General features: G+C 33.9%; 5 protein-coding genes and 1 non-coding gene across 9 annotated transcripts; 3 read left to right on the top strand and 3 right to left on the bottom strand.

The window, feature by feature from the left end:
* Window positions 2451–4327, top strand: LOC104777311 (multiple organellar RNA editing factor 5, mitochondrial). The gene is made up of 4 exons (XM_010501536.1): window positions 2451–2885; window positions 2980–3077; window positions 3190–3255; window positions 3929–4327. The coding sequence occupies exons 1-4, from the start codon at window positions 2506–2508 to the stop codon at window positions 4072–4074; spliced, it is 690 nt and encodes a 229-aa protein (XP_010499838.1). The 5' UTR covers window positions 2451–2505; the 3' UTR covers window positions 4075–4327.
* Window positions 4507–6962, top strand: LOC104777310 (TPD1 protein homolog 1). 3 transcript variants are annotated; one of them, XM_010501534.1, is made up of 4 exons: window positions 4507–4634; window positions 4778–6176; window positions 6266–6388; window positions 6494–6962. In XM_010501534.1, exons 2-4 carry the CDS (start codon window positions 6098–6100, stop codon window positions 6829–6831), a joined length of 540 nt encoding a protein of 179 aa, XP_010499836.1. In that variant the 5' UTR covers window positions 4507–4634; window positions 4778–6097; the 3' UTR covers window positions 6832–6962. The 3 variants fall into 3 exon arrangements, with proteins under 3 accessions (XP_010499836.1, XP_010499837.1, XP_010499835.1); XM_010501535.1 differs by having other exon boundaries at window positions 4745–6176; XM_010501533.1 differs by having other exon boundaries at window positions 4726–6176.
* On the bottom strand, window positions 7141–7830 carry LOC104779047 (VQ motif-containing protein 5-like). The gene has a single exon (XM_010503443.1). It carries the CDS (start codon window positions 7825–7827, stop codon window positions 7141–7143), a length of 687 nt encoding a protein of 228 aa, XP_010501745.1. The 5' UTR covers window positions 7828–7830.
* Window positions 10754–12325, bottom strand: LOC104777309 (protein HAIKU1-like). Its single transcript, XM_010501531.2, has one exon. The coding sequence runs from the start codon at window positions 11732–11734 to the stop codon at window positions 10931–10933; it is 804 nt and encodes a 267-aa protein (XP_010499833.1). The 5' UTR covers window positions 11735–12325; the 3' UTR covers window positions 10754–10930.
* TRNAM-CAU lies at window positions 12118–12202 on the bottom strand. The gene is given in 2 exon segments: window positions 12118–12153; window positions 12165–12202. It is a non-coding gene; the product is annotated as a tRNA-Met (tRNA).
* On the top strand, window positions 12641–13869 carry LOC104777308. 2 transcript variants are annotated; one of them, XM_010501529.2, is made up of 2 exons: window positions 12641–12788; window positions 13155–13869. In XM_010501529.2, the coding sequence occupies exon 2, from the start codon at window positions 13168–13170 to the stop codon at window positions 13597–13599; it is 432 nt and encodes a 143-aa protein (XP_010499831.1). In that variant the 5' UTR covers window positions 12641–12788; window positions 13155–13167; the 3' UTR covers window positions 13600–13869. The 2 variants fall into 2 exon arrangements, with proteins under 2 accessions (XP_010499831.1, XP_010499832.1); XM_010501530.2 differs by having other exon boundaries at window positions 12650–12788; window positions 13181–13869.

Genomic DNA, 22382 nt, shown 5'->3' with positions numbered 1-22382 from the left:
ATATGGATGTAAATCATAAATAATTAATTTTGAATATATTAAGTTTTCCAAATATTTTTCTAAATTAAATATTAAACTAATGATTTTCTTTTTAAATTTAATTAGAACAATAAAAAAAATTAAAGCCAACAAGATTACAAAAATGAAATTTAAAATATTATAATAAAAACGAAATTATTTCTATTAATAATTCCTTGAATTTATATAGTTATTAAAATTTTATAAAATAATAAGAGATTTCCGCAATTAATAACATACCAAAAATGTAACTTATTATTTAACAAGATTTCCATAACAAATGAATCAAATTAATTTCGAATAGTATTTATGAAAATAACTTAACTTAAATTTCAATAGATGATTTATTTTAAGAAATCTTGAAATAAAATCAGTAATTATTTACCAAATTTCTAAAATTTAGGGATTATTTCTAAAACCAACCTTATATATTTACTCTCATCGGTTTAATAGAAAAATCTAGACAATTTATTCAAAATCCAAATCTAATTATCCATATAGATTCAAACATATTGCATATGCATTAACTGAAAACTAAATAAGTTTTTAAAAGATTTTATATAGATTTTTTAGTTTTAAACGTATAGGTATAAATATTTACTCTTTCAAGCTTATAAATAGAGTAATCGACCTATCATTCACATATCATATACACCACTCTAGCACTACNAAAGTGTCTTTGTATTAAGTTTATGATTTATGATTCTATGTCCAGTTTATGATTTATGATTTGTTAAATTTATAATTTTCTGTTGTGTATATAAGCATATACAAATCAAGATCTTTTTTCGAAAGCATACATTTTTCTACCTAGAGATTGTATATAAGGGAGGATTGTGGTATGAACGGGTGTTCATCCAATTGACATAGCATCTGCAAAACAAAAAAATTACATTTGATTGCTTAAAAAAAGTTCACATTTTTATATGAACCTGGTAAGTCACGAAATACTATATTACTGTTTGTTTTCTTCAGTTTTTCTATAGATTTATTTAAAAAATCTCTGTAGGAAATTCTTATTAGAGTATGTATTTGAGCTTTGCATTAACATTAATTAACATTTGAAACCAACAAGAGGTACGTATACATAAACTATATAAGTACAATTAATCTTCCATGACTATATTGTAATCAGCTGTATGTATTAAATTATATTATTTTCTTTTTTTTTTGAAATATATGATGTTAACAATCTTTATTAAAATGACACTATAACTTGGGATGTATATGGAAAAGAAAACAAAAAACACACATGGGGTAAAATTTTATAACATGAGCACCTTGAAATTTTTTTATAGTCTTTTAAGTTTTAAGTCATGGTTATCTTGAATTTCTAACGAAATTTTCAAGGTAACGATGACTCATAGTATAAAAATTTCTGATCCAAATCTTAAAATACTGATTAACACTCAAACACCCAAATATTCATAAATCAAAATGACAAAATTTTGGGTTAATGACGTTATACTATATAAATATGTTTACACATACTAAATAAATAATTCTTACTATTTTCAATTGAACCAGCATAAGTTCAAACAAACAAAAAAAAAATACATAAAATATGTTCTGTAACAGTTAAAAGTATTTAAAAACATAATCTAATATAGGTGAAACATATATAAAATAGTAAGAATAAAGAAGTCAATTAATTTTGTAATATTTTTATTAAAGCATATGATATATAGATATACTATGAATTATATTTATGTTTATATTATACGAGAGTTTAAGAATTTATGTATTCGTCTAATCCCCTTCCGTTTTCAATCGGAAATTTGTCTCATATCCAGAATGTCCCATATTGGGAATGCTTTCTGTTATGCAACGAAAATTTGAGAACGGATGTAGAACAAAATGGAACATGACAAAACGAAAAGAGAGTTACGGCCATCCCTAAATATTTGTATATGTTTCAAACGGGTTTTCATCGCTGTTAGCGGTTATATATCCAATTTGATAGTTCACAAATTTAATAGAACCTAACCAATCATTTATTTGATTTAGTTTGTTACCAGTCCAACCGTTATGTTGTTCCAAATTTTAAGATACTGGTGAAATCATTATTATTTTAAATTTTCAAACATTAATAAACCAAACCAAATATCAAATTAAAATCTTAATTAGTATAAGTTTGATTATATATACAAAATTAATTTTGTTTATAAACATAAGCCCGCATGTACGTGCGGGTCCGAACCTAATTGATATCTTAAAAAAATCACCTTGGGACAAACAGATTTGATGACGCATATTTATGGTGGTTAATTATGGTAAAAGCAATTGTACATAGAAAAAAAAGAAAGAGATAAGAAGATGAAGATAATTATTATTTTGGTTAATTTCATTGTGTGGTAAAAAGTTCGGCCCATTGGCCCATTAGTGAAAGAACCATCTGATTTAACAATTCGGTGGTTTTCTGCTTAAACCCTATTCTAGTCATTCATTTCTGAGAGACCCTCCTTGACCACACTGAGAGCTTCTTCAATGGCGAAAACCCTAGCTCGCTCCACCGCGTCACGCATCGCCAAACGCTTCTTCTCCACCTCCGGAGCCACCTCTCCTTGTCCTTCTTACCTCCTCTCCCGTCGTTCCACTGCAGCGATCTCCCATGCCGTCGGATTCGTCTCTTCGTTGAATCGTTTCACAACGGTTCGAACTCGCATGGACAGGTCCGGTGGATCGTACTCTCCGCTCAAATCCGGATCCAATTTCAGCGACAGACCTCCCACTGAGATGGCGCCGTTGTTCCCTGGATGCGATTATGAGCATTGGCTGATTGTAATGGACAAACCTGGAGGCGAGAACGCCACGAAGCAGCAAATGATTGATTGCTATGTTCAAACCCTAGCTAAAATTCTCGGAAGGTTAGGGTTTCTTTTCTAATTTTCGTCGAATCTTTGAAATTTCATGGAAGAAAGCATTTTAAGTAGTTAACTTGTTGTTGTTGATGATGATTAGTGAGGAAGAAGCTAAGAAGAAGATATACAATGTGTCGTGTGAAAGGTATTTTGGATTTGGCTGTGAGATCGATGAGGAGACATCGAACAAACTCGAAGGTAATGTTATTTGAAAACACACCGTTTCATCTCTGGATCTTGTGTTTTGTGTTTTAGGAGGGCACGAGCGATGTAATGAATGATTCTTGATTCTTGTGTATGTGTGTTTCAGGACTTCCTGGTGTTCTCTTCATTCTACCAGACTCTTATGTTGATCAAGAAAACAAAGATTACGGAGGTGAGTTATATGAAATGTTAACTCTGTTGTTACTTTGTTTGTGTTTGCTTTTAATACAAAGCCATGTTTCGAATTCCAAGTTCTCTGTTTTGTTCTGTCCTGTTTCATAATCCATCAAGACTAAGCTTAGAACTAGGAGATTTTTCAAATTTCTACTCTTTAGTTTAAGCATTAAAAACTGATTTTGTTAATGTGTTTAACACTGCGGAAGAAGGATTCGAATTCCTGCACTCAACTAAGACATCAGAATCTTGTTTTGTACCACCTCTGTGTGTTCCATGAGCTGTTCTTATAGGGTAGCGAAAACAATTTCCTGGTTCCAGCCTTAAGCTTCAGTCTGTTTGTTTGATAGAGTAGCTGTTTGTGAAGCTTGAGGGTTGAATCTTAAAACTAGGCTCTCGCTTTAGATGTTAACATATAAAAAGCCACCTTTGTGTGTTCCATTCCATGAGCTGTTCTAATAGGGTAGCCAAAACATTTTGATGTCCAGCCGTAAATGTCATCTTCGGCAACGAGCTTAAGTCTATTTGTTTGATAGAAGAAGCTGTTTGTGAAGCTTGAGGGTTAAATCTTGAAACTAGCGTCTATGTTTGATTATATTCTATGTTGTTGACAGAGGTTAACTTGTACTAAGCTCGCTTTGTAATCCAAACTCTTCATGTACGTATTGCAGCTGAGCTGTTTGAAAATGGAGAAATAGTCCAACGTCCTCCAGAGAGACAGAGAAGGATCACAGAGCTAACAACCCAGAGAAGCTCTGATAAACCAAAGTACCACGACAGGACCAGATACGCCCGAAGGAGAGAGAACATGCGTTGAATTCAGAATCAAGAGAACATGCGCGTTGAATCTGATATCAGTTGTTAGAACTTGTTGTCCAATGTTGGTGTCTGGCAGCAAACAGAGCTTGTTTCTGTTTTCTAGCTTTACTCATCTAATGGCTTTGTAGCTTTGAGTTTATTAGAATTTGGATTGGAACTTCCATTGGCATATACATTATATATAGTTTGCCTAGTGGACGATGATGTCTCTGTTTTATGAAAATAATTAGTTAAATAATCTTTACCCATTATTATATGTGTAAATGATCTGGTTTAATTGAAACTGAATTAAAGAAAAGGTCAACCAAACCTCCTTCGTAATTACTAATTAGGGAGCACCGGTTCTTTTCAATTATATTACTAAACCGGACTGAGAAGTTCAAACCGTCATTTTAATTTAGCGGTTCTATCCTATAAACTCTCTCTTCCACTCAACAAACAAACTGTTTTAGAGGGTTGGGCCGTACGCCGTTTACAGAGTTACTCACGAAACAGAGAGATACGGATTTCGATTTCATCCATGCCGATGACGACGGAGAGCCCTCTTCATCGGAAAAGGTAAATCCTGTAACTGTTTCTTGGTGCCAGCAAATTACCTCCTTAAGAGATTTTGATACTCTTGTTTGTTTTTAACTGTATTTGAGTTTAGGGATGCTCTCATGTTTCAGTTATGGAGATGTTTTGATCTATATGGATTTCAGGATATACGAATCAGCAGGATCTGTAAATGATGAGAAACTCAAATATTCTCTTGCGTAGTCTTTTAAATTGTCTTGGGAAGATTTTGTTTATGAGAGTATTATAAGTCACTGCATTTTGGTAAGCAGCATGGAGTTTGCTTCCTAGACGAAGTGACTTATAATAATCTCATGAATGGATTTTGCTACTCTTTAAAGAGAGAGTAGAGAATGGTGGTCAATGCGTAAAAAAGAGCAGTGAAGTGGATTCTTGGCTTTTAGTATACACTATCATCTTTTGCCTTTTAATGTGGAATGCTTTTGTGTTACCTCATGGTGGTACTTATGGTTGTACACTGTCTTTTCTTGGGTAAGGGATTAGTGAAGGGGGTAACAAACTAAATAAATCCCACGCATCTTCCACCTTACCAAGCCTTGTAACCTCGCAAGGCTAGTAAAATGGAAGATGCTTGGGATTTATTTTGTAGTCACTCCTTTCTACATAGTGTTGCCTAAATGTTACAATATACACCAGGTCTCCGTAGGAACATATTCTTTAGAACAATGATTCGTTATCGGTGTCTATGTCAACAACTTGATTTATTTTTTTCTGAAGAACTTGTAACTGTTTTCACATGCTATAAGCGAGTCTTCTTTACTCCAACTTCATGTGGAACAACCTTGTTAAAGGCTAAGTGATCAACCAAAGTATATATTCCCTAATGTATTTGATGATAACTCGTGGAAACAAGAGAAACTTTATGATAACTCAAACAAACCAAAGCCTGTAATCTCTCTTTAAACCTCTCTTGTTCTATCAAGCTCTATCTTACTCTACAGTTTGGACTAGGCCTAGAGAAGACCACTTCTCTATAGTCTATACCTGCTATATGTTTCCTGCTTTTGCTCTCTGTAACTATAAAAAGGTTTTTGGAAAATGATGAAACTTGGTTGACTTGTTATAATTCTCTACTTCTTGTAAACAAGGTTGGTTTCCAAATTGTGATAACTCTCATTTGCTGATAGGTATTTCATTACGGTTCTGTTTAATTAATGACTTCAACTACTTTTTTGTCAGCCTTTTTTTCAAAACTTATTAACAAAATTTTGGTAATAGTTATGTTTCTTCTGAATCTCGAGGCAGATAGATTTTCAGATGAAACAGGGTATTGGTCCATACCCTTATGGAAGAAGCAGCAGACATGCATGCAATCACAAACTTCCATTTCTTAAGTTTCTTTCTCTCAACTCTCTCTACCATGCATGTGTATTATACCCTTGTATAAAAAACGTCTCCATCTAACTAGAACAGAGAAGTAGCCCTCCACATCTTTTGGCCAGTGCATGAGAATGGAACACATCTACCAATTCCAACACTGGCTCTTCTTCATAGTTCTTGGAATGTTTCTGTCTCTTGCTCTGTGTAAGTTCTTATCTATAATATCCCTCTCTCTCTCTTTTCTTCTTCTTACCATAAACCAATTCTGTTTTCGAGTTTTGTTAATGTTGCAGCTGTGAAGGCCAATGAATTGGAAGGTTCCAGTGATGAAAGAGGCATTGCTCTCAGTACAAGAACCTTCATTTCCATTTCCAAAAATCGCACCGCCCTTTCTAGGAAGCTTTTGCTCTCTCCTGGTACTACATAGACACTTGTTGGCTTCACATATCAACTAAAAGATCAATCTTACTGTTTTTATGTATTAAGAACCTAAAAAGACACATCTTCATATACATTTTCAGACATTGGCGATGGGACCAACAGGATCGGACAAGATTGCTCAAAAGATGATATTGTTCTCTTTCAAGGCACAACAAACCCACTTCCAAGTGGAGTTCCTGCATATACAGTTGAGATCTTCAACGCCTGTGTCTCGGAATGCAATATCGCGGAGATCCACGTCAGTTGTGGCTGGTTCAGCTCAGTTAGACTGGTTAACCCTAGAGTTTTCAGGCGACTCTGCTATGATGATTGTCTGGTGAACGACGGTCAACCTCTTGGTCCTGGACAGACACTCTCATTTCAGTATGCTAACAGCTTCTCTTACCCCCTCTCTGTTTCTTCAGTCTCTTGCTTCTAATTCTAGATAAATACCAAGTTTGGTAGTTTCTACTAGTTTGTATGCAAGAAAGACTCAGCTAATGAGATATTTTTTTTCGAACTGTGCTTCAATTTCATCATACCAAGAATCTTGGATTGGGTTTGTGTGTTTGTTTGTAACTCTTTGTAAGCCAACTTGTGTCCGGTTTTGTTTGCAACAAGACAGAGATACATGAAAAGAGAAGGATCAGGTTCTAATTAAAATTTATTAACATTTCTATGATATGTGAAATAAGGAAAACATAAGAGTAATATTTTTAAATTTATTATTCACGATTGGGAAAATAAATTATGAATTTATTTCGTATGGGACATCAAAAATCTCATCAAGACTAATACCGTCTAGATCCGGACCAAAGCCTCCAGGTTGAGTCATAGACGAAAATGTGAAGCTAAGTGGTTGTGGATAATCAACTCTTGTTAATTGTAGTAAGGAAGCATCATGCTGCATATGTTGGGGAGAGCCATTGAACCAGGAAGAGGGGAAAGTATTACTACTATTAGGTATGATGACCGGTTCAAAACCATTGCACTGTGGCATTGATTGCGTAGGAGCTTGAACCAGCATGTGAGATTCATACTTATCATCATCAAATGGTTGTTGGAATTGGTCTCCAATAATATTAGATCCTGATGATTCTTCGAGTAAGCAGCTTTGAAGATAACGCATATACAATGAGACATCAGGATCCTCTTGAGCCGCCGACATTGCACTTGGAGGAACCGATGAGGTCCGGTTTATCGACTCTGGTATAATCTTCTGATGGTTTTGAGGTAAACGCTCACATGATTCTGAACTCGTTAGTTTCTGAACAAGGCTCTTGAAGTCGTTCTTGTCTATGATGTACACTTGTGTCTGAGGTTGTGGTTGCGGTGGCTGATGAACGGCGTTAGAGTTAGCGTGTAGTAGGTCGAAGTTACTCTTCCGCATGTTGTTCACTCTCGAGTAATCATTTCGTGGTCGCTGCTGATACATAACGTTTTTTTGCAAAGAAGAAACTGTCACTAAGAATTTTACACACATTTGCATTATATATATATATATATATATACAATATTTCCTTGTCATATACATCATGATTGATTTTAAATTCCTGATTTTTTGCACTTTTAGTTCTTGATTTATTTCAATAATAAAACGCATTAATGTATATGTTTTTCTATTTTTATTTCAATTTAAGTGAAAGGTATTTAACTATTTATATATTTTTATATAAAAATTATATTTTTCTGTCATTTTTACATGTTCTCCTTTTTTATATATATATTTTATTTCTTTATATCTTTTGCATGAGTTTGTTTCCATTGATATCATGTAAAATATTTGTAGATTCATCAAACCCCTTAAACTCTTATTTTCTAGGATTTTATGCATTTAATACTTTTTTTTTTTTTTGCATATGATATCATTTTTAATACAAGAATTTGTTTCCATTTGAAACTCTCAAAATATTAACCATCGAAAATCTTATCTTTTTTGAAGATTTTTATATAAATGAGTATTAATAGTAATAATACTAATATCGGAAGTATCTTTGGTGATATGAATTATAACGTTTCCACAAAGTAGTTAACGGTGCTAATGAAAAAAGTTTGGGCATGCTATATTTCTGGTTTAGGTGTTTCAAGGAGAGAACTATGCGTTATCTATCAATCACTACACAAGTCTAGATGACGATTTATGTGTACGTCGCCCGAGAGAATAGAAGAGGCAAGAAGAACAGAAGATGAAATAGGGACCCCGTGGATCAATATAGCAAGAAAGGATGAATATAACCCGTTGTTGATGTTAGGTTCTCGTGCATAGCAAGAAATGATGTAAGTCTATGATACGATCATTGGCTTTTGATATATTATTAGGATATATAATTATGGTTTTATTCCTTTAAGTTAGATTTAAGGTTTTATATAGTTTCCTTTTAATAGGAGAGATAGATCGGTTTGTAAGGTTTTATATAAGAATCCTCTTATGCTAATGAGAATTCCAAACTTCCAACAATAACCTAATTCTCAAAGAGAGACTTGGGTTAAAGGGAAGTTAACTTTCAATCTCCTTGTTCTTTAGTTTAAATAACGAGTGTGACAACTAGAGCTAAGGCTAAGGCTTTGGCTCATAACAACTTGATATCAGAGCCAACCGATTCAATGGGTGAGAACGATTTTGTTGCGGCAGAACTCGCAAAGTTGTTTGCAAAGATAGAGAGTTTGGACACAAAGATGGAAGACATGAAGAGGGAAATCTATGAAATCAAGGGAATATTGAATCCCTTGTGTTCAACAGTGGAAAACCTCAAAACAACTACGGAGACGCAACAAGCCGCGTTGGACACAACTTCAACGACACTAGAGACGGTCGCAGCCTTGCATGAAGAACAACATGATAAGACAAAAGCTCTTGTAAAAGAGTTACGACAAGAGCAGACGGAGATGCAGAAAAGTTTGGTAACAACAAAAGCCACAACCTTGAACGAGACTTCAAAATCTGCTGCAACACAACTGAATCAAGCGTTTGGTGAGCAAGCATCTGTGATGACAAAAGCCAATCAGATGAGAGAGGAACAAAAAAACGCTTACTCTTGTGGACCATGGCTGTTTTGCTCGGAGGAGAAGGAGCGAGGTCACCGGCGAACAGATAGAGGTGGAGATTGGCATGTGAGACAGATTGGAGAGAAAACTAATTCTGACTTCTCACAAGGTGATTTCCGTGTGCAGACAGGATTGAGAGGAGGGAAAGAGGATAAGCTTAGAAACGAAGGCGGTGGTGGTTTGGTTGAATACACCGTAACACCAGCCAAAATGGAGTTTCCACCTTACGACGGAACGGCTAACGCTGTCGAGTGGCTGCAAAAGTGCGAAGATTATTTCGAAGATCAAGGCATCTTCAATGATGATGCACGAGTTCGCCAAGCAACCTTTGTCCTGACTGGTAAAGCTTATCACTGGCACAACAATTTGAGAAGGTTAGCCACGCATAGGCTAGGCTGGGCTGAATTTAAAAGGATTTGTAAAAGTCGTTTTGGAAAGGCCGATGCCGTGAATCCAATTGGAGAGTTATGTAATCTACGACATACGGGAACAGTTGATGAGTATTGTAACCAATTTGAGGAATGTTTGGGAAGCCAAACGAGACTAACTGGAGACCAGCAACTGTGCCAGTTTTGCGTTGGACTTACAGATAGTTTAAGGAAGAAAGTCGAGTATCTCCGTCCTGAGACAATTTTTAAAGCAATGGAATATGCTCGAGATAATGAATACAAGATCGATAATGACAAGCGGACACGGACGTTTGGAGGACATTTGGCACCAATAGCTCAACACTCGGTCTTGTTCCCTAGGACAGGAAATCGTGATAGCTCCAAGGGTGGAAAAGACAAGGAAGCTCAGTTACCCCAACAAACAGAAGAGAAACCGGCTCCTCAACAACTGTTTTTGAAGAAATTGACCACCGCAGAAATGGAAGAGCGACGAGCAAAAGGTCTCTGCTTCAACTGTGATGAATTCTTCACCCGAGAGCATGTTTGCAAACCAGTCCTTTTTCAAATCACGGTAGTCAATGATGGAGCTAATCAGGACGACGAACCAATTGAAGAGGAGGACATGCCATGAGCTGAAGCTTGAGGACAAGCTTCAAGTGGAGGAGAGGAGTAATGATACGATCATTGGCTTTTGATATATTATTAGGATATATAATTATGGTTTTATTCCTTTTAAGTTAGATTTAAGGTTTTATATGAGAGATAGATCGGTTTGTAAGGTTCTATATAAGAACCCTCTTATGCTAATGAGAATTCCAAGCTTCCAACAATTAACCTAATTCTCAAAGAGAGACTTGGGTTAAAGGGAAGTTAGCTTTCAATCTCCTTGTTCTTTAGTTTAAATAACGGGTGTGACAACTAGAGCTAAGGCTAAGGCTTTGGCTCATAACAGTCTACGTAGTGGTACAATGTCGTAGTGAAGCAGAAGAGGATTGGTGTACAATAAGGACGAAAACGAGTTGATTGAAGTTCCATTTTCTAGTCATTTCAACCCTTTTCATAGTACAAAGACACTACTAACCTAAAGAGTAGAATGAATAAGAGTTATCTATATCTTGGACTAGAGTTTGGGAAAAGCCCATACGGTGATGATGGGAACACAAGACCAGAAGATGCAGGATGCTGAGGAAGAGAGCCCGGACCAAGAATTCCAAGTTGACCCATGGATGAGAATGTTGAGCCTCTTGTAGGAGTGGGTAATATCCCACGACCGTTGAACCTTGGACTTGGAGTGTGAAGACTATTATTATATATCTGTTGTTGCTGACAGTTGAACCTAGGAGGAGTAGGCAAAATGGGCTTGTCGCGTGCAGCACCACTGAACCGTGGCGAGTGATGAATATGCGTTTGTGGTGGTTGATGGTACTCATGAGATGACTGCATTTGGTTTCCATTAGGTCCTGAATCTCCTAGTGAGCTTTGAAGACAACGCATATACACTGAGACAGGGGACTCAGCTGTATTGGAAAACAATTGTTCTTCATGACCCGTCATTGGTTGTGAACCCTGATGCATATAAGGTTGCATTGGTGGTGGTCTCACAACTAGCTCATGAGTTGGTTGTGCCACAACACGAGAAGGATGAGGATCACGGGGCCAATTTATCTGTGTTTGAGCCGCTGGTCTAATCTTCTTCTGCTGAGGCTTTAGTGGATTCTGAGGAGGCTGAGGTAAACTTCTAAAGCCATTCTCACCAACTATGTTATAAACTTGTGGTTGCGGTTGTTGAGACCTTGCCGAAGCGATACCAATACCATATGAGAAATCGGGTTGGTGTAAAGGAGTCTTCTTTATGTTCTGCCCAATCTTATTCACACCTAACTGATCACTATTCCAAGACCTATCCATCTCACAAACAGACTAAATAAAACTCACAAATTCTGATCTAAAACCACAATGTCTGAATCAGCTAAAGACTCACTCTTTCACAGCTTTGAATCTTAAACTAGTGAATCTAAAGATCACCCTTTATCCAAATATGCAAAACTAAAACCGAATCAGCAAGCGTTCCCCAACTCAGAAGCATCTATAATCGAACGCACTAACAATCAAATACACGCCTTTTTCAACAGAGGAAAAATCGAATGATAAAGATCTGATTTTTAGGTCAAATCGCTCAGTTAAACTCAGTGTAGAGAGAAAGAGAGAAACGAATTGAAGAAAAAGCTCTAATTTTTTATTTTTGATCAAATGGAGCTTTTAGTGAAATGGTTCATAAAAAGTAAAAGAAATGGGGTGAGAGAGGCTCGAACTCTCGACCTCAGGATCACTCAGTAGCTATGAGACCTACGCGCTAGCCAACTGCGCCACCACCCCACTTTGTTAGTTGAGTTCACACATAATCTATTCATACAAAAATGATCTTGTACAAGGTCTTCGTCAAGATGCCTCTTTTTTTTCATCAATTTTTTGACAGAGAACTCATAAACAACAATCTTTTCTCTCTCTCTCTCTCTCTCTCTCTCTCTCTCTCTCTCTCTCTCTCTCTCTCTCTCTCTCTCTCTCTCTCTCTCTCTCTCTCTCTCTCTCTCTCTCTCTCTCTCTCTCTCTCTCTCTCTCTCTCTCTCTCTCTCTCTCTCTCTCTCTCTCTCTCTCTCTCTCTCTCTCTCTCTCTCTCTCTCTCTCTCTCTCTCTCTCTCTCTCTCTCTCTCTCTCTCTCTCTCTCTCTCTCTCTCTCTCTCTCTCTCTCTCTCTCTCTCTCTCTCTCTCTCTCTCTCTCTCTCTCTCTCTCTCTCTCTCTCTCTCTCTCTCTCTCTCTCTCTCTCTCTCTCTCTCTCTCTCTCTCTCTCTCTCTCTCTCTCTCTCTCTCTCTCTCTCTCATAACCTTCAAAGCAGAGGAACCGAATCGCTACTTTAGTATCTTTTGTTCACCTGAGAGGCAGGCACACATAACAGTTGAAAGGTATGACCTTTANTTTTTTTTTTTTTTTTTTTTTTTTTTTTTTTTTTTTTTTTTTTTTTTTTTTTATGATTTTGGTAATTTATGGGTTTTAGCCCTCCCTCTTAACCTAATCATCGATAGGAGTGTCTTTGATTTGAGTATCGAACTTCTCTGTTTCCTCAACTTGAAAAGCAAATACAAGACAAAAAAAAAACACAATCTGCTAATTTTGGTTGATTGCTATTTTTAACGAATCTAGTGAAAAAGTTTACATTTTTGTGTGTGTTTTGTGCCTTAAGCTTGTGGAATTAATCTCCTAGGGTTTTATAGAGTTAAAAGATTCGTCCTTTAAATGCATTACCTTTAAGATCAGTTTTTTTTGTCAAGGTTTTGAGTAAAAATGGGAATTGTAGGAGAGATGAGTAATGGTTTGAGCATTGATGAGAAAGAAGGGTTGATAGACAAAGATGAAGTCATGATTCGTCGGATGAAGAACAGAGAAAGACAACGTAGGTACAGAGCCAGGAAGAGGATGAGGGAAGAAGCGGGTATGGATGGGAGTCTCTCGTTTGAGACCATGGGACTACATGAAGAAGAAGAAGAAGAAGAGGAGGAGGAGGAGGAGGAGCTAGAGTTTAATGGACTTAGTGGTGGTGGTTATGTTGACAACTTTGTGCGGCGTGTTTACTGCGATAGAGATTGGAAAAAAGAAGCTAGAAGAGCTCATTTGATTGTGAACAAAGCTCAAGATGGTTCTTGTGAGTTGGTTAAACGGAAGATAAGGAGGCATCAAAGAGATTGGAAAGCTGATGCTAGAAAGAAGAAAACTTGATTTCTTGAGGAATGGTCAGGTTGCTAGAGGGATCTTGCAAGGGTGACTGTGGAATAGAGAAATGCCACACACAAAGCTGATTTGAGATTACAAATCTTTTTTCAGTATTTCTATTTTTGTAGAAATTGGAAATGGTCTAGCAAAAGTAAAGTGATTTGCTCTTTCTTGTCTGAGTGTTTTGTATTCGAAAGATCCATGTAGTATACGAAGGTTTTATCATGTGTGTTGTGTTTATTGATTTAGCCATGACGAAACATTATCACACTGAGATTAAAGAAAACTGTATATAAAAAGTGAGAAACTGAACATTACAAGTACATAAACTGTTCTCACAGATTTTATAGAGGTTTTAATGTATTTTCTTTTTTTTATTAGCACCTACAAATAATTGAACTTAAAGTTAATTAAAAAGCAAAAGTAATTAAGTAAAATGGTGATAATTAAGAATAGTAATGACCAGAATAGAAATGAACATCTAATTGTTAATTTTTACTTATACTCTTATGTTTTGCTTAACTTGTAATCGATAGTTTCTAAAAACATCTTACCACACCAGATGTCGTTAATCAGATGAAGAATAAAAGTTTAACATTCTGGCGAATACTTTGGTGACTCTCTCCACTCTCCACAATATTCACTTACACATGAAAAACATCCGCTTCACACACAAGTTAGAGATTTCTTTAAAGCATTTGGAGCATTTGGATCAGCTACGAATTTGTTTAAAGAACTTATCTCTAAAATTTTTGGTATTAATGTTAAGTATTTATACAATTTCAAACTTTTAACATAAATTACAAAATTATACTAGTAACACAAAAGACTGGAAATTCATTAAAGGATAACAATCACAACAATAGAGCAAGCACAGATACAACTAGCTTTGTATTAACAAGCGTCAATTTATCTATAACTTGATAACATGTAAATGAAGAACCCACATTTTAATCAGATTAATCTATGTCTTGTACATTCAGTTGAATGAAATTATTGTCTTATTTTTCCACGAACCAAATAAAAGATCTTAGATCTCTAAAGAAACTTAGAACCTCTAAACATCATATGAATAGATGTGTACAACATATATAGACACAGTACAGTAAATATAATTCAAAGAGAGATTTTAGAGATCAAACGTTGGAATTTCAGAAGACCAACCATGTGAAGCTTGATACAACATCCTTGGCAACAAGTATCTGTGAGGATCACTCTTTCTTTTTACTTTTAAATAGGCAAGACATTGTTACTTTACTTGCAAGTAAAGCTCTTGTGTCTTGTCTTTGTCTTTCAACTCTTTCTCCTTACCTGCCATGAAATAAGAAAACCCGCCATCATTGAGGTCAGCGATTTGATGTAGAGACAAGAGAAGAGAGGATACATTTAGATTATATACATATATACCTGCTGTTTCTATTGGTTTGCCAAAGTAATAGTAGAACCTCCCTGTAAAGCATATGAGGATACATTTAGATTATATACACATATGAGTTAAAACAACAAATAGACGATACATTTAGATCTATTAGTATCCCTATATATCTAGTTGTTATACTTATAGACAAGAGAGGATACATTTAGATCTATTAGTATCCCTATATATCTAGTTGGAGAATCTATTGAATCTATAACAATTAATCTTCCCGTAAGTATTGGGATACTAAGATATCAATATTGGGATTCCTGGCTGCAACATCTAAAGCAAGACATGCTCCAATAGATTCTCCAACTAGATATATAGGTCTGTTTGGCAACCGATAGTACTCCGACTTAACAGTCTTCTCAATAAGCTTCACCAATTCTGAATACAACAGAACACAAATAAAAAAGGCTTCATTTGCTGATCTTCTTCGTCAGTTAACCATTTGTGTTATTGACTTATTGTGAATTGAAGGGGAAACAAAAGGGTACGTACCTTTAGCAGGAGTACGATCGCTGACTGGAATGTGAAGGCACCATATATCAAAAACCCTAATCAAAGACAACAACATCAGAAATGAAAATCCCTTTACATGTCAATACTTCAATAATTTGAAATTACGCACTCCCCGAGTTTCTTATGATGACGTTTCGGAGATCCATGAAAATTATATCAAAGTTTTTAACAGAATACGAAAAGAAACTGTTTAAAAAAAAAAATATATTTCTTAATTTAGTTAAATAAATAATATGGAACTCTAAGTCTAAAACTCATACTGTATTTGATTTTATTTCCAATATAATTATTGTTTATTATATAAATTAACTAGTATTATGTTTTATATACATATATGAACTATCTTTTCTATTTATAAAATTGCTTAAATTTTTAATTTCTTATAATTTATAAATATGTTAAAACAAAATTTTCGTATAACACATGACACAAAAATTAATTGTTAAAATTGACACGTGTGGTGATCACATAAGTTACTAGCTTTGAAAACCAAAGTTTATATAATAACATAATATTGAATACGCTATCAAATCATTCACAAATTGAAAACTTAAGAAAATTACATTAATTTCTTATTTTGATTATCTTATTTTTCTTATATTATGTTAATCACTAAGTTTAACACATTAAAACATTTTCTACTTTAATCACATTTCTGTAAAAAATTCTTTTTACTATATGATTATAATAAATAATAATTGCAATTAAATTGCAAATATTTTTTCTTATTAACTGCACTTATTTTCCTATTGAATTAGTAATTTAATAGATAATTTTCCTATTATAATTAGTTATTTTTAATAAATTACTTTTAGTTTTATATACTATTCAAAAATATTAATTGTAATCCTTTTATTTTTAAGTTTTTTTTTAATTTATCTATAATTGTTAAATAAATTTTCTTTTCACACATGTCAAAAAAATATTGATATACTTGACACATTTCATGATTATATGAATTACTAACTTTGGAAACTAAGGTTTATATAATAAAATTACTAAATAAAATGATAGAAAAAAATTAATTAAACCTGAATCTTGTGTTTTTATAAAAGATCATGATCAAACGCCGGTTGGTTATATACATCAACACAATCAACATTATTTTCAGCAGATGTCTGTTAAAAAAAATTATAATAATTATTTCATATCTCATCCTCATATTCTTTTCCCCTCAATTTTGGAATATATTAAAAATAATTATCAGTAAAAATATATGTAAAAAACTATAAATTAAGTTTACATTAACGAATTCTACCTAAAAAAAACATTTACTTTAACAACGGCTGAAAAAACTATGATCCATCTAATCAACGACATCCCGATTTTGTTTTGTTTCTTCTCTTCAACAGTACTGCCTGGGAGATTGTTGATGTGGCAATGCAAATCAACAACATAGCAACGTCTATGAACACAAACATACATAGTTAACTACAGAATCAAAGAGACACAAATCGACCTTTAACAAAAAGAAAAGAAAAAAAGAGACAATTCGAAAGAGAGTGTTTAACTTTTTAAGCATGGTCTTAGAATTGATATCTTGGTACAACAGCAAACTCACGAACACAGTATCCAGTAAAACTGGCTTTTTGAGTTATCTATGTAGATCTCTTACTCAAAAAGTAGCGGATGAACACATTTTTTCTAGTAAACGATGACTTAAAAGTATATGCAAACCCTAAATTGAGAATAAAGCTTAGTTGAGTTAACTAATATAAAGACTCTCTCTAGTGCGAAAATTATTAATAATCATTTGTTTATGTAAAAGTGAGTATTTACAATCCTTTTCCTTTTAGAATTAATAATTGACTGTATAATTTGTTTAAATAATAGTATTATAGTAATTAAGTGTATAATTTTCATAATTCATTTTCTTATAGGAGTAGTAATTTAAAATTAGAACTAGTTTTATTTTTTATATACATATATGAACTATCTTTTCTATTTATTAAATTGTTTAAATTTTTAATTTCTTATAATTTACAAATATGTTAAAACAAAGTTTTTGTATAACACAAGACAAAAAAATTGTTAAAATTGACATGTGTTGCAATTACATGAGTTACTAACTTTGAAAACCAAAATTTATATAATAACAAAATATAAATAAACAAAGGATTATTAATAATCCTTTGTTTGTGAATGATTTGATTATCTTATTTTTCTTATATTATGTTAATCACTAAGTTTAATACATTAAACCTTTTTATACTTTAATCATTTTTCTGTATAAATTTCTTTTTACTATATGATTATAATAAATAATAATTGCAATTAAATTACAAATATTTTCCTTATTAACTGTAAATATTTTCCTATTGAATTAGTAATTTAATAGATAATTTTCCTATTCCAATTAGTTATATAATAGATTACTTTTGGTTTTATATACTTTTCAAAAAGGTTAATTGTAATCCTTTTATTTTTAAGTTTTTTTTAATTTTCTTATATTTGTTAAATATATTTTCTTTTCACACATGTCAAAATAATATTGATATATTTGACACATGTCGCGTTTATATGAATTACTAAGTTTAGAAACTAAGGTTTATATAATAAGATTTTACTTAGGTAGGCTCAAGTCTCAATCCTAAAATTCCTAATTCTAAATTACCATTCTACAAGTTAGAAAGAAAGAAAAAAAGAAAAAAAAAATCCAAAGTGTCTTCCCCTATATTCATCATATATTCAAGTATTTCCTAATTTCTACAACTATCTCATTTTCACCAATTTTCTATTGCCATCAATGTAACGTTTTTAATATAAAATTTAAATAACAAAATTACACTTTCTAGCTCTAGAGAAAGTGAAACCAAACTGAACCAACCCAAACCTAATTTAACCCAAAAACCAATTACACCAAACCGGACCAAATTAAATTTGATTTGAGTTTGGCTAAAGTTTTCATAAAACTGGATTAATCAAACTAAACCAAACCCAAAAGTAAACCGAAATGTCCACCTCGATAAATCAGAAGGGGAAAGAGAGGACAAACGAGGTGGACCTCTTCCATCTCCTACGAATTCTCTCGCTTCCACCAAAACGTCAGACAAGCTCTTTCTCAAATCAGGACGCGCCGCCTCCACTTTGGATTAGGATTCTCCACCATCTTTGCCACCGTGGCTCCGTCTTTATCATTATTATTCTTCCGTCTCCGTCGAACATCCCTAGAAGGAGGAGTCGTATATGTTACGGATTTGACCGAACTGAGTTGATGCTTCGCGGTTGAGGTCCAGTGCCGTATGTTTGATGAAGATGAGACGGCACGACCGAAGGTTAAGTGAAGCACTGTAGTCGCCATTTGTGAGAAGCTCTATAAGAGAGAGTTTTTGCGGTTTTATATTTGCTTAGAGTCATAATATGAATACAAATCGACTAGACCCGAGTGATCTTGAATTAATGCTTTGAGTAACATTGCCGACCTAGTTTATCACTGTATCATTTAAATCATGCATGAAAAATAAGAAAAGGATTGTTTGTGATCCTAGAAATTATGGCTTCAAATACAGAAAGCGTATCCCGTAGAACTATCAAATTATTTTGCGGATCAGAAACAATCCGAAATATTATATTTAAAATAATTTGTAATATTAGCTTACTTTGTTCTTCAACATATATTTGTTTGCAACTAAATGTCCAAATATTATATGATATTGGTATATGAAATTATATTAAATTAAAGACTGCTACTATATTATATATTAACAATATTTAGCATTTTAGATAGAAAATAATATTATAGAATGTTAATAAGTATACCAAAATTATTTTTTTATTATATAATAGATATTAAAAGAAAATTTGGATAACAGGTTAGGTTTGGATAAATTATAGAATCTTTTCAAAATATGTTTAGGTAAAAAGAATAAGAGGGAGAACCACTAAACCATAAGAATATGAGATGTTCATTGTGGATCTTGAATTTTCTTCAAACATTGAAAACCATAAGCAGTTCATGTTTTAGAACAAGTAACGCTCCACTACATATGTTCTCGATGGGAACAAATACATGGTTCATTCATACCAGCAATTCGACCGCACTTTTTATCCTCTCCGTTGACGGCGTATATGAGAATTTCTAGAGAATTTTGCAAACTAAGAAACATCAATTTGGCTAGTCAAATTAATATTCTTGTATGGCTAGTCAAAAGTTCTAATAGATTTGTCAACTGATTGAATGATTAGACTAATATATGTGCTAAAATGAACAAGATAGTGAACATCATAACATGTGTCATGTGTGTTCATTGGTTAATCTCAAACTTTCTACCATCCTTACAAATGACAACCGACGTGGGACACTATATAAGGCCTGATTCGATCGAACTAAATGTAGTACTTTACTGACATTTGTTAAACGTTTAACAATTCTTCATAACATCTTAAATTTCATAAATCTTTCATAACAATAAAGTTTGGTAACACAAAACTCTCATAAATCCAAGCAAGGTACGAAAACGGCCTCCAAGTTTGGTTTGAATCTCAAATTTATAGAATATTTTTCAAAATAATGTCACACTTCTTGTAAATGAAACTTCCTTAAAGACAACAAGATGAACTGCCTAAGCATTTTTCCCTCTCATTAGCTGTCATTACTTTACTTTCAAGCTTCCTCTTCTCCTCATGCTTGTTCACTAAAACAGAGGAGGTAGTGTTGGAACTTGGAACCAATCATAATTTGTCCACTCATAGACTTAGAAATTTTTTGAGTACCTTGATCTCATTTGGATCAGCATCACTTCACCATACAGAGGTTTCTTTATCCAACGGCAAGTGATGCAGATCGAAATGATCAAATAACTTCATCACCAGTTATTGCAGCAGCTCCTTATAGGTATGATGATCTTTAATGCCCTGATATGGAAATAGGGAAAATTCTTGTATAAGAGCATTTTAAGAATGGCGTCTAAGTTGTTCACTCTTCTCTGTATAGGAGACAAAAGTTCTAGCGGGTCTATAAGGACTTAGCTCAAGGAAATGGGAAAGAGTTTCTAAAAACGTTCACCATGTCCAATCGATTTAAAAAAAAAGCTTGGTGAACAACATTTGATGTACCATACGTGGCAGTTGTGTAAAAATTTGTAAGGGTGTGGTCGCTTTGCTGGACCGAGTCTCTTGTAGGATCCAATTGCCCAAGAACATGAGGGTGTTTTTGCTCTACAGCTGATGCTTTTCGAGCAAGCATGGTCCGAGGGGTGATACTGAATCTGGTGAAAAAATTCACAAGAACAGCCACCATTTCTTTATCCCAAATGTGTGTTTCAAGACTTAGTCATTATTCAAAAGAGTTCCAAATGGCGTTATGTTGACTAAGTGAAATTGTGTGACGTTTGATAATAATCATGTCTATTTTTTGTGCCATTTGTTTGTTATTTTTGTGTGTATGCTTATGTTTTGCTTACTAATTTCCGCTTATTCTTTGCTTATTTTTTTGTCACTGGTTTCTAAAAACTATCGTTAATTACCGTATTTCCATCTTCTAATTTAGAAACCATTGACAAAAAGATCCAATTAAAAAAATTTCATTGTATCATGTATCACATTCTACAAAATATCCAATATAAAAAAAAAATTATAACACCATTTCAGGACGGAAGAGTTGAAGAGTACCAGAAATGATTGAAGAGCCATAAGGGATCAAGAACTTACCTATACTAGACGTTTGTAAACGATCATTCATTGAAGATAAATTTCATTTGTCAATATTTAACTATGAAAATGGGATCAAGAGAACTTACATACTATACGTTTGGAGGTTGGAAGAGACTCAAACATCTGGTGTATAATGGCTAATCTGATCTTAGAAGCCAACCTAAACTGTTGTATAAGAGTTAATTTAGCTATTTTGGATGTCAGTGTAACTACATGTATCATGAAGATTAATTCTTAAACCATTATTCTCAGCTATGTGATATGACTGAGACGCCGCTTCTTTCTTTCCTTCTTTATTTCTACATTTTATTTAATTTGGACTGGTAAAGAAAGATGAAGCACTTTCAGAAAACACGAAATGGCTTTTGGTAAAGAGGTTTCTTGGCTGCAAAGAATATTACTGGTGGCATTGTACTAGGAACAAGCAAAGAAACTTGAGCATCAAATTAAAGAGTTTCCCTGCCAGTCTCTTCTTACTTGAACCATCCTTTTTCTTAAAAAAACTTTTCGTAGTTAAGCCGAGGAAGAGTTTGAATTTAATCATCCAATGGATGGCTTAAAGTTTCTTGCTGTAACCCATGCGAATACTCCTCTTTTGGCGAGTCTATGATGTTTCTTGGTGTGAAAGAAACAACATGACCGTTCCACTCCAACGTAGTCAAGTTAAACAATCATCAGATGGAAATTTAATACAAAGGCCAATATGGAAATAACATATTCTAAAGCTAAATGCGAATTCTTTCATCCCAAATAAAAAAAACTCACTACTAGAAAATCTGCATTTTGTGACATCGATAATCGTCACAAATGGGTCGCAAAACACCTGTTTACGACGTTTGAGCGACGACCTCTAGTAGTCACAAATTTCTTGTCGCAAAATGACAAGCGTCGCGAAAGTGTCGTAATTTTGCAACGATTTAGTAACTACTAAATTTGGTCGTTTATAAGCGACTTCTTTAAAACTGTAACTTTTAGTCGTAAATTAAAGACCAAAACATGACTGAATTTAGAAACGCGTATATACGACTACGTTAGGACGAAATGTGCATCGGGGAATCATGACGAAAATGTGGTCGCAAATAAGTGACAAAGGTCGTCTCAATTTAGTCGCAAGATAGTGGTATATTTGACGACGTATTTGTGACGCTTTTGTGATTCATGTGTATTTGAGACGAATTAGAGACTCCTAGTTTGGAGA

The sequence above is a fragment of the Camelina sativa genome, chromosome 3 (assembly GCF_000633955.1).
Source record: "Camelina sativa cultivar DH55 chromosome 3, Cs, whole genome shotgun sequence".
Taxonomy (NCBI): domain Eukaryota; kingdom Viridiplantae; phylum Streptophyta; class Magnoliopsida; order Brassicales; family Brassicaceae; genus Camelina; species Camelina sativa.
Note: the sequence above shows the minus strand (reverse complement) of the source record. Positions and strands in the feature narration are given on the sequence as shown.

Excerpts from the sequence above, each read along its gene's own strand:
- LOC104779047 (XM_010503443.1), bottom strand. The coding sequence starts at position 7,827 with ATGTATCAGCAGCGACCACGAAATGATTACTCGAGAGTGAACAACATG.
- LOC104777309 (XM_010501531.2), bottom strand. The coding sequence starts at position 11,734 with ATGGATAGGTCTTGGAATAGTGATCAGTTAGGTGTGAATAAGATTGGG.
- LOC104777308 (XM_010501529.2), top strand. The coding sequence starts at position 13,168 with ATGGGAATTGTAGGAGAGATGAGTAATGGTTTGAGCATTGATGAGAAA.
- LOC104777311 (XM_010501536.1), top strand. The coding sequence starts at position 2,506 with ATGGCGAAAACCCTAGCTCGCTCCACCGCGTCACGCATCGCCAAACGC. Across the intron at positions 2,886-2,979 it reads CTAGCTAAAATTCTCGGAAG|TGAGGAAGAAGCTAAGAAGA; the intron begins GTTAGGGTTTCT and ends GATGATGATTAG. Across the intron at positions 3,256-3,928 it reads AGAAAACAAAGATTACGGAG|CTGAGCTGTTTGAAAATGGA; the intron begins GTGAGTTATATG and ends TACGTATTGCAG.
- LOC104777310 (XM_010501534.1), top strand. The coding sequence starts at position 6,098 with ATGAGAATGGAACACATCTACCAATTCCAACACTGGCTCTTCTTCATA. Across the intron at positions 6,177-6,265 it reads GTTTCTGTCTCTTGCTCTGT|CTGTGAAGGCCAATGAATTG; the intron begins GTAAGTTCTTAT and ends TTAATGTTGCAG. Across the intron at positions 6,389-6,493 it reads GAAGCTTTTGCTCTCTCCTG|ACATTGGCGATGGGACCAAC; the intron begins GTACTACATAGA and ends ATACATTTTCAG.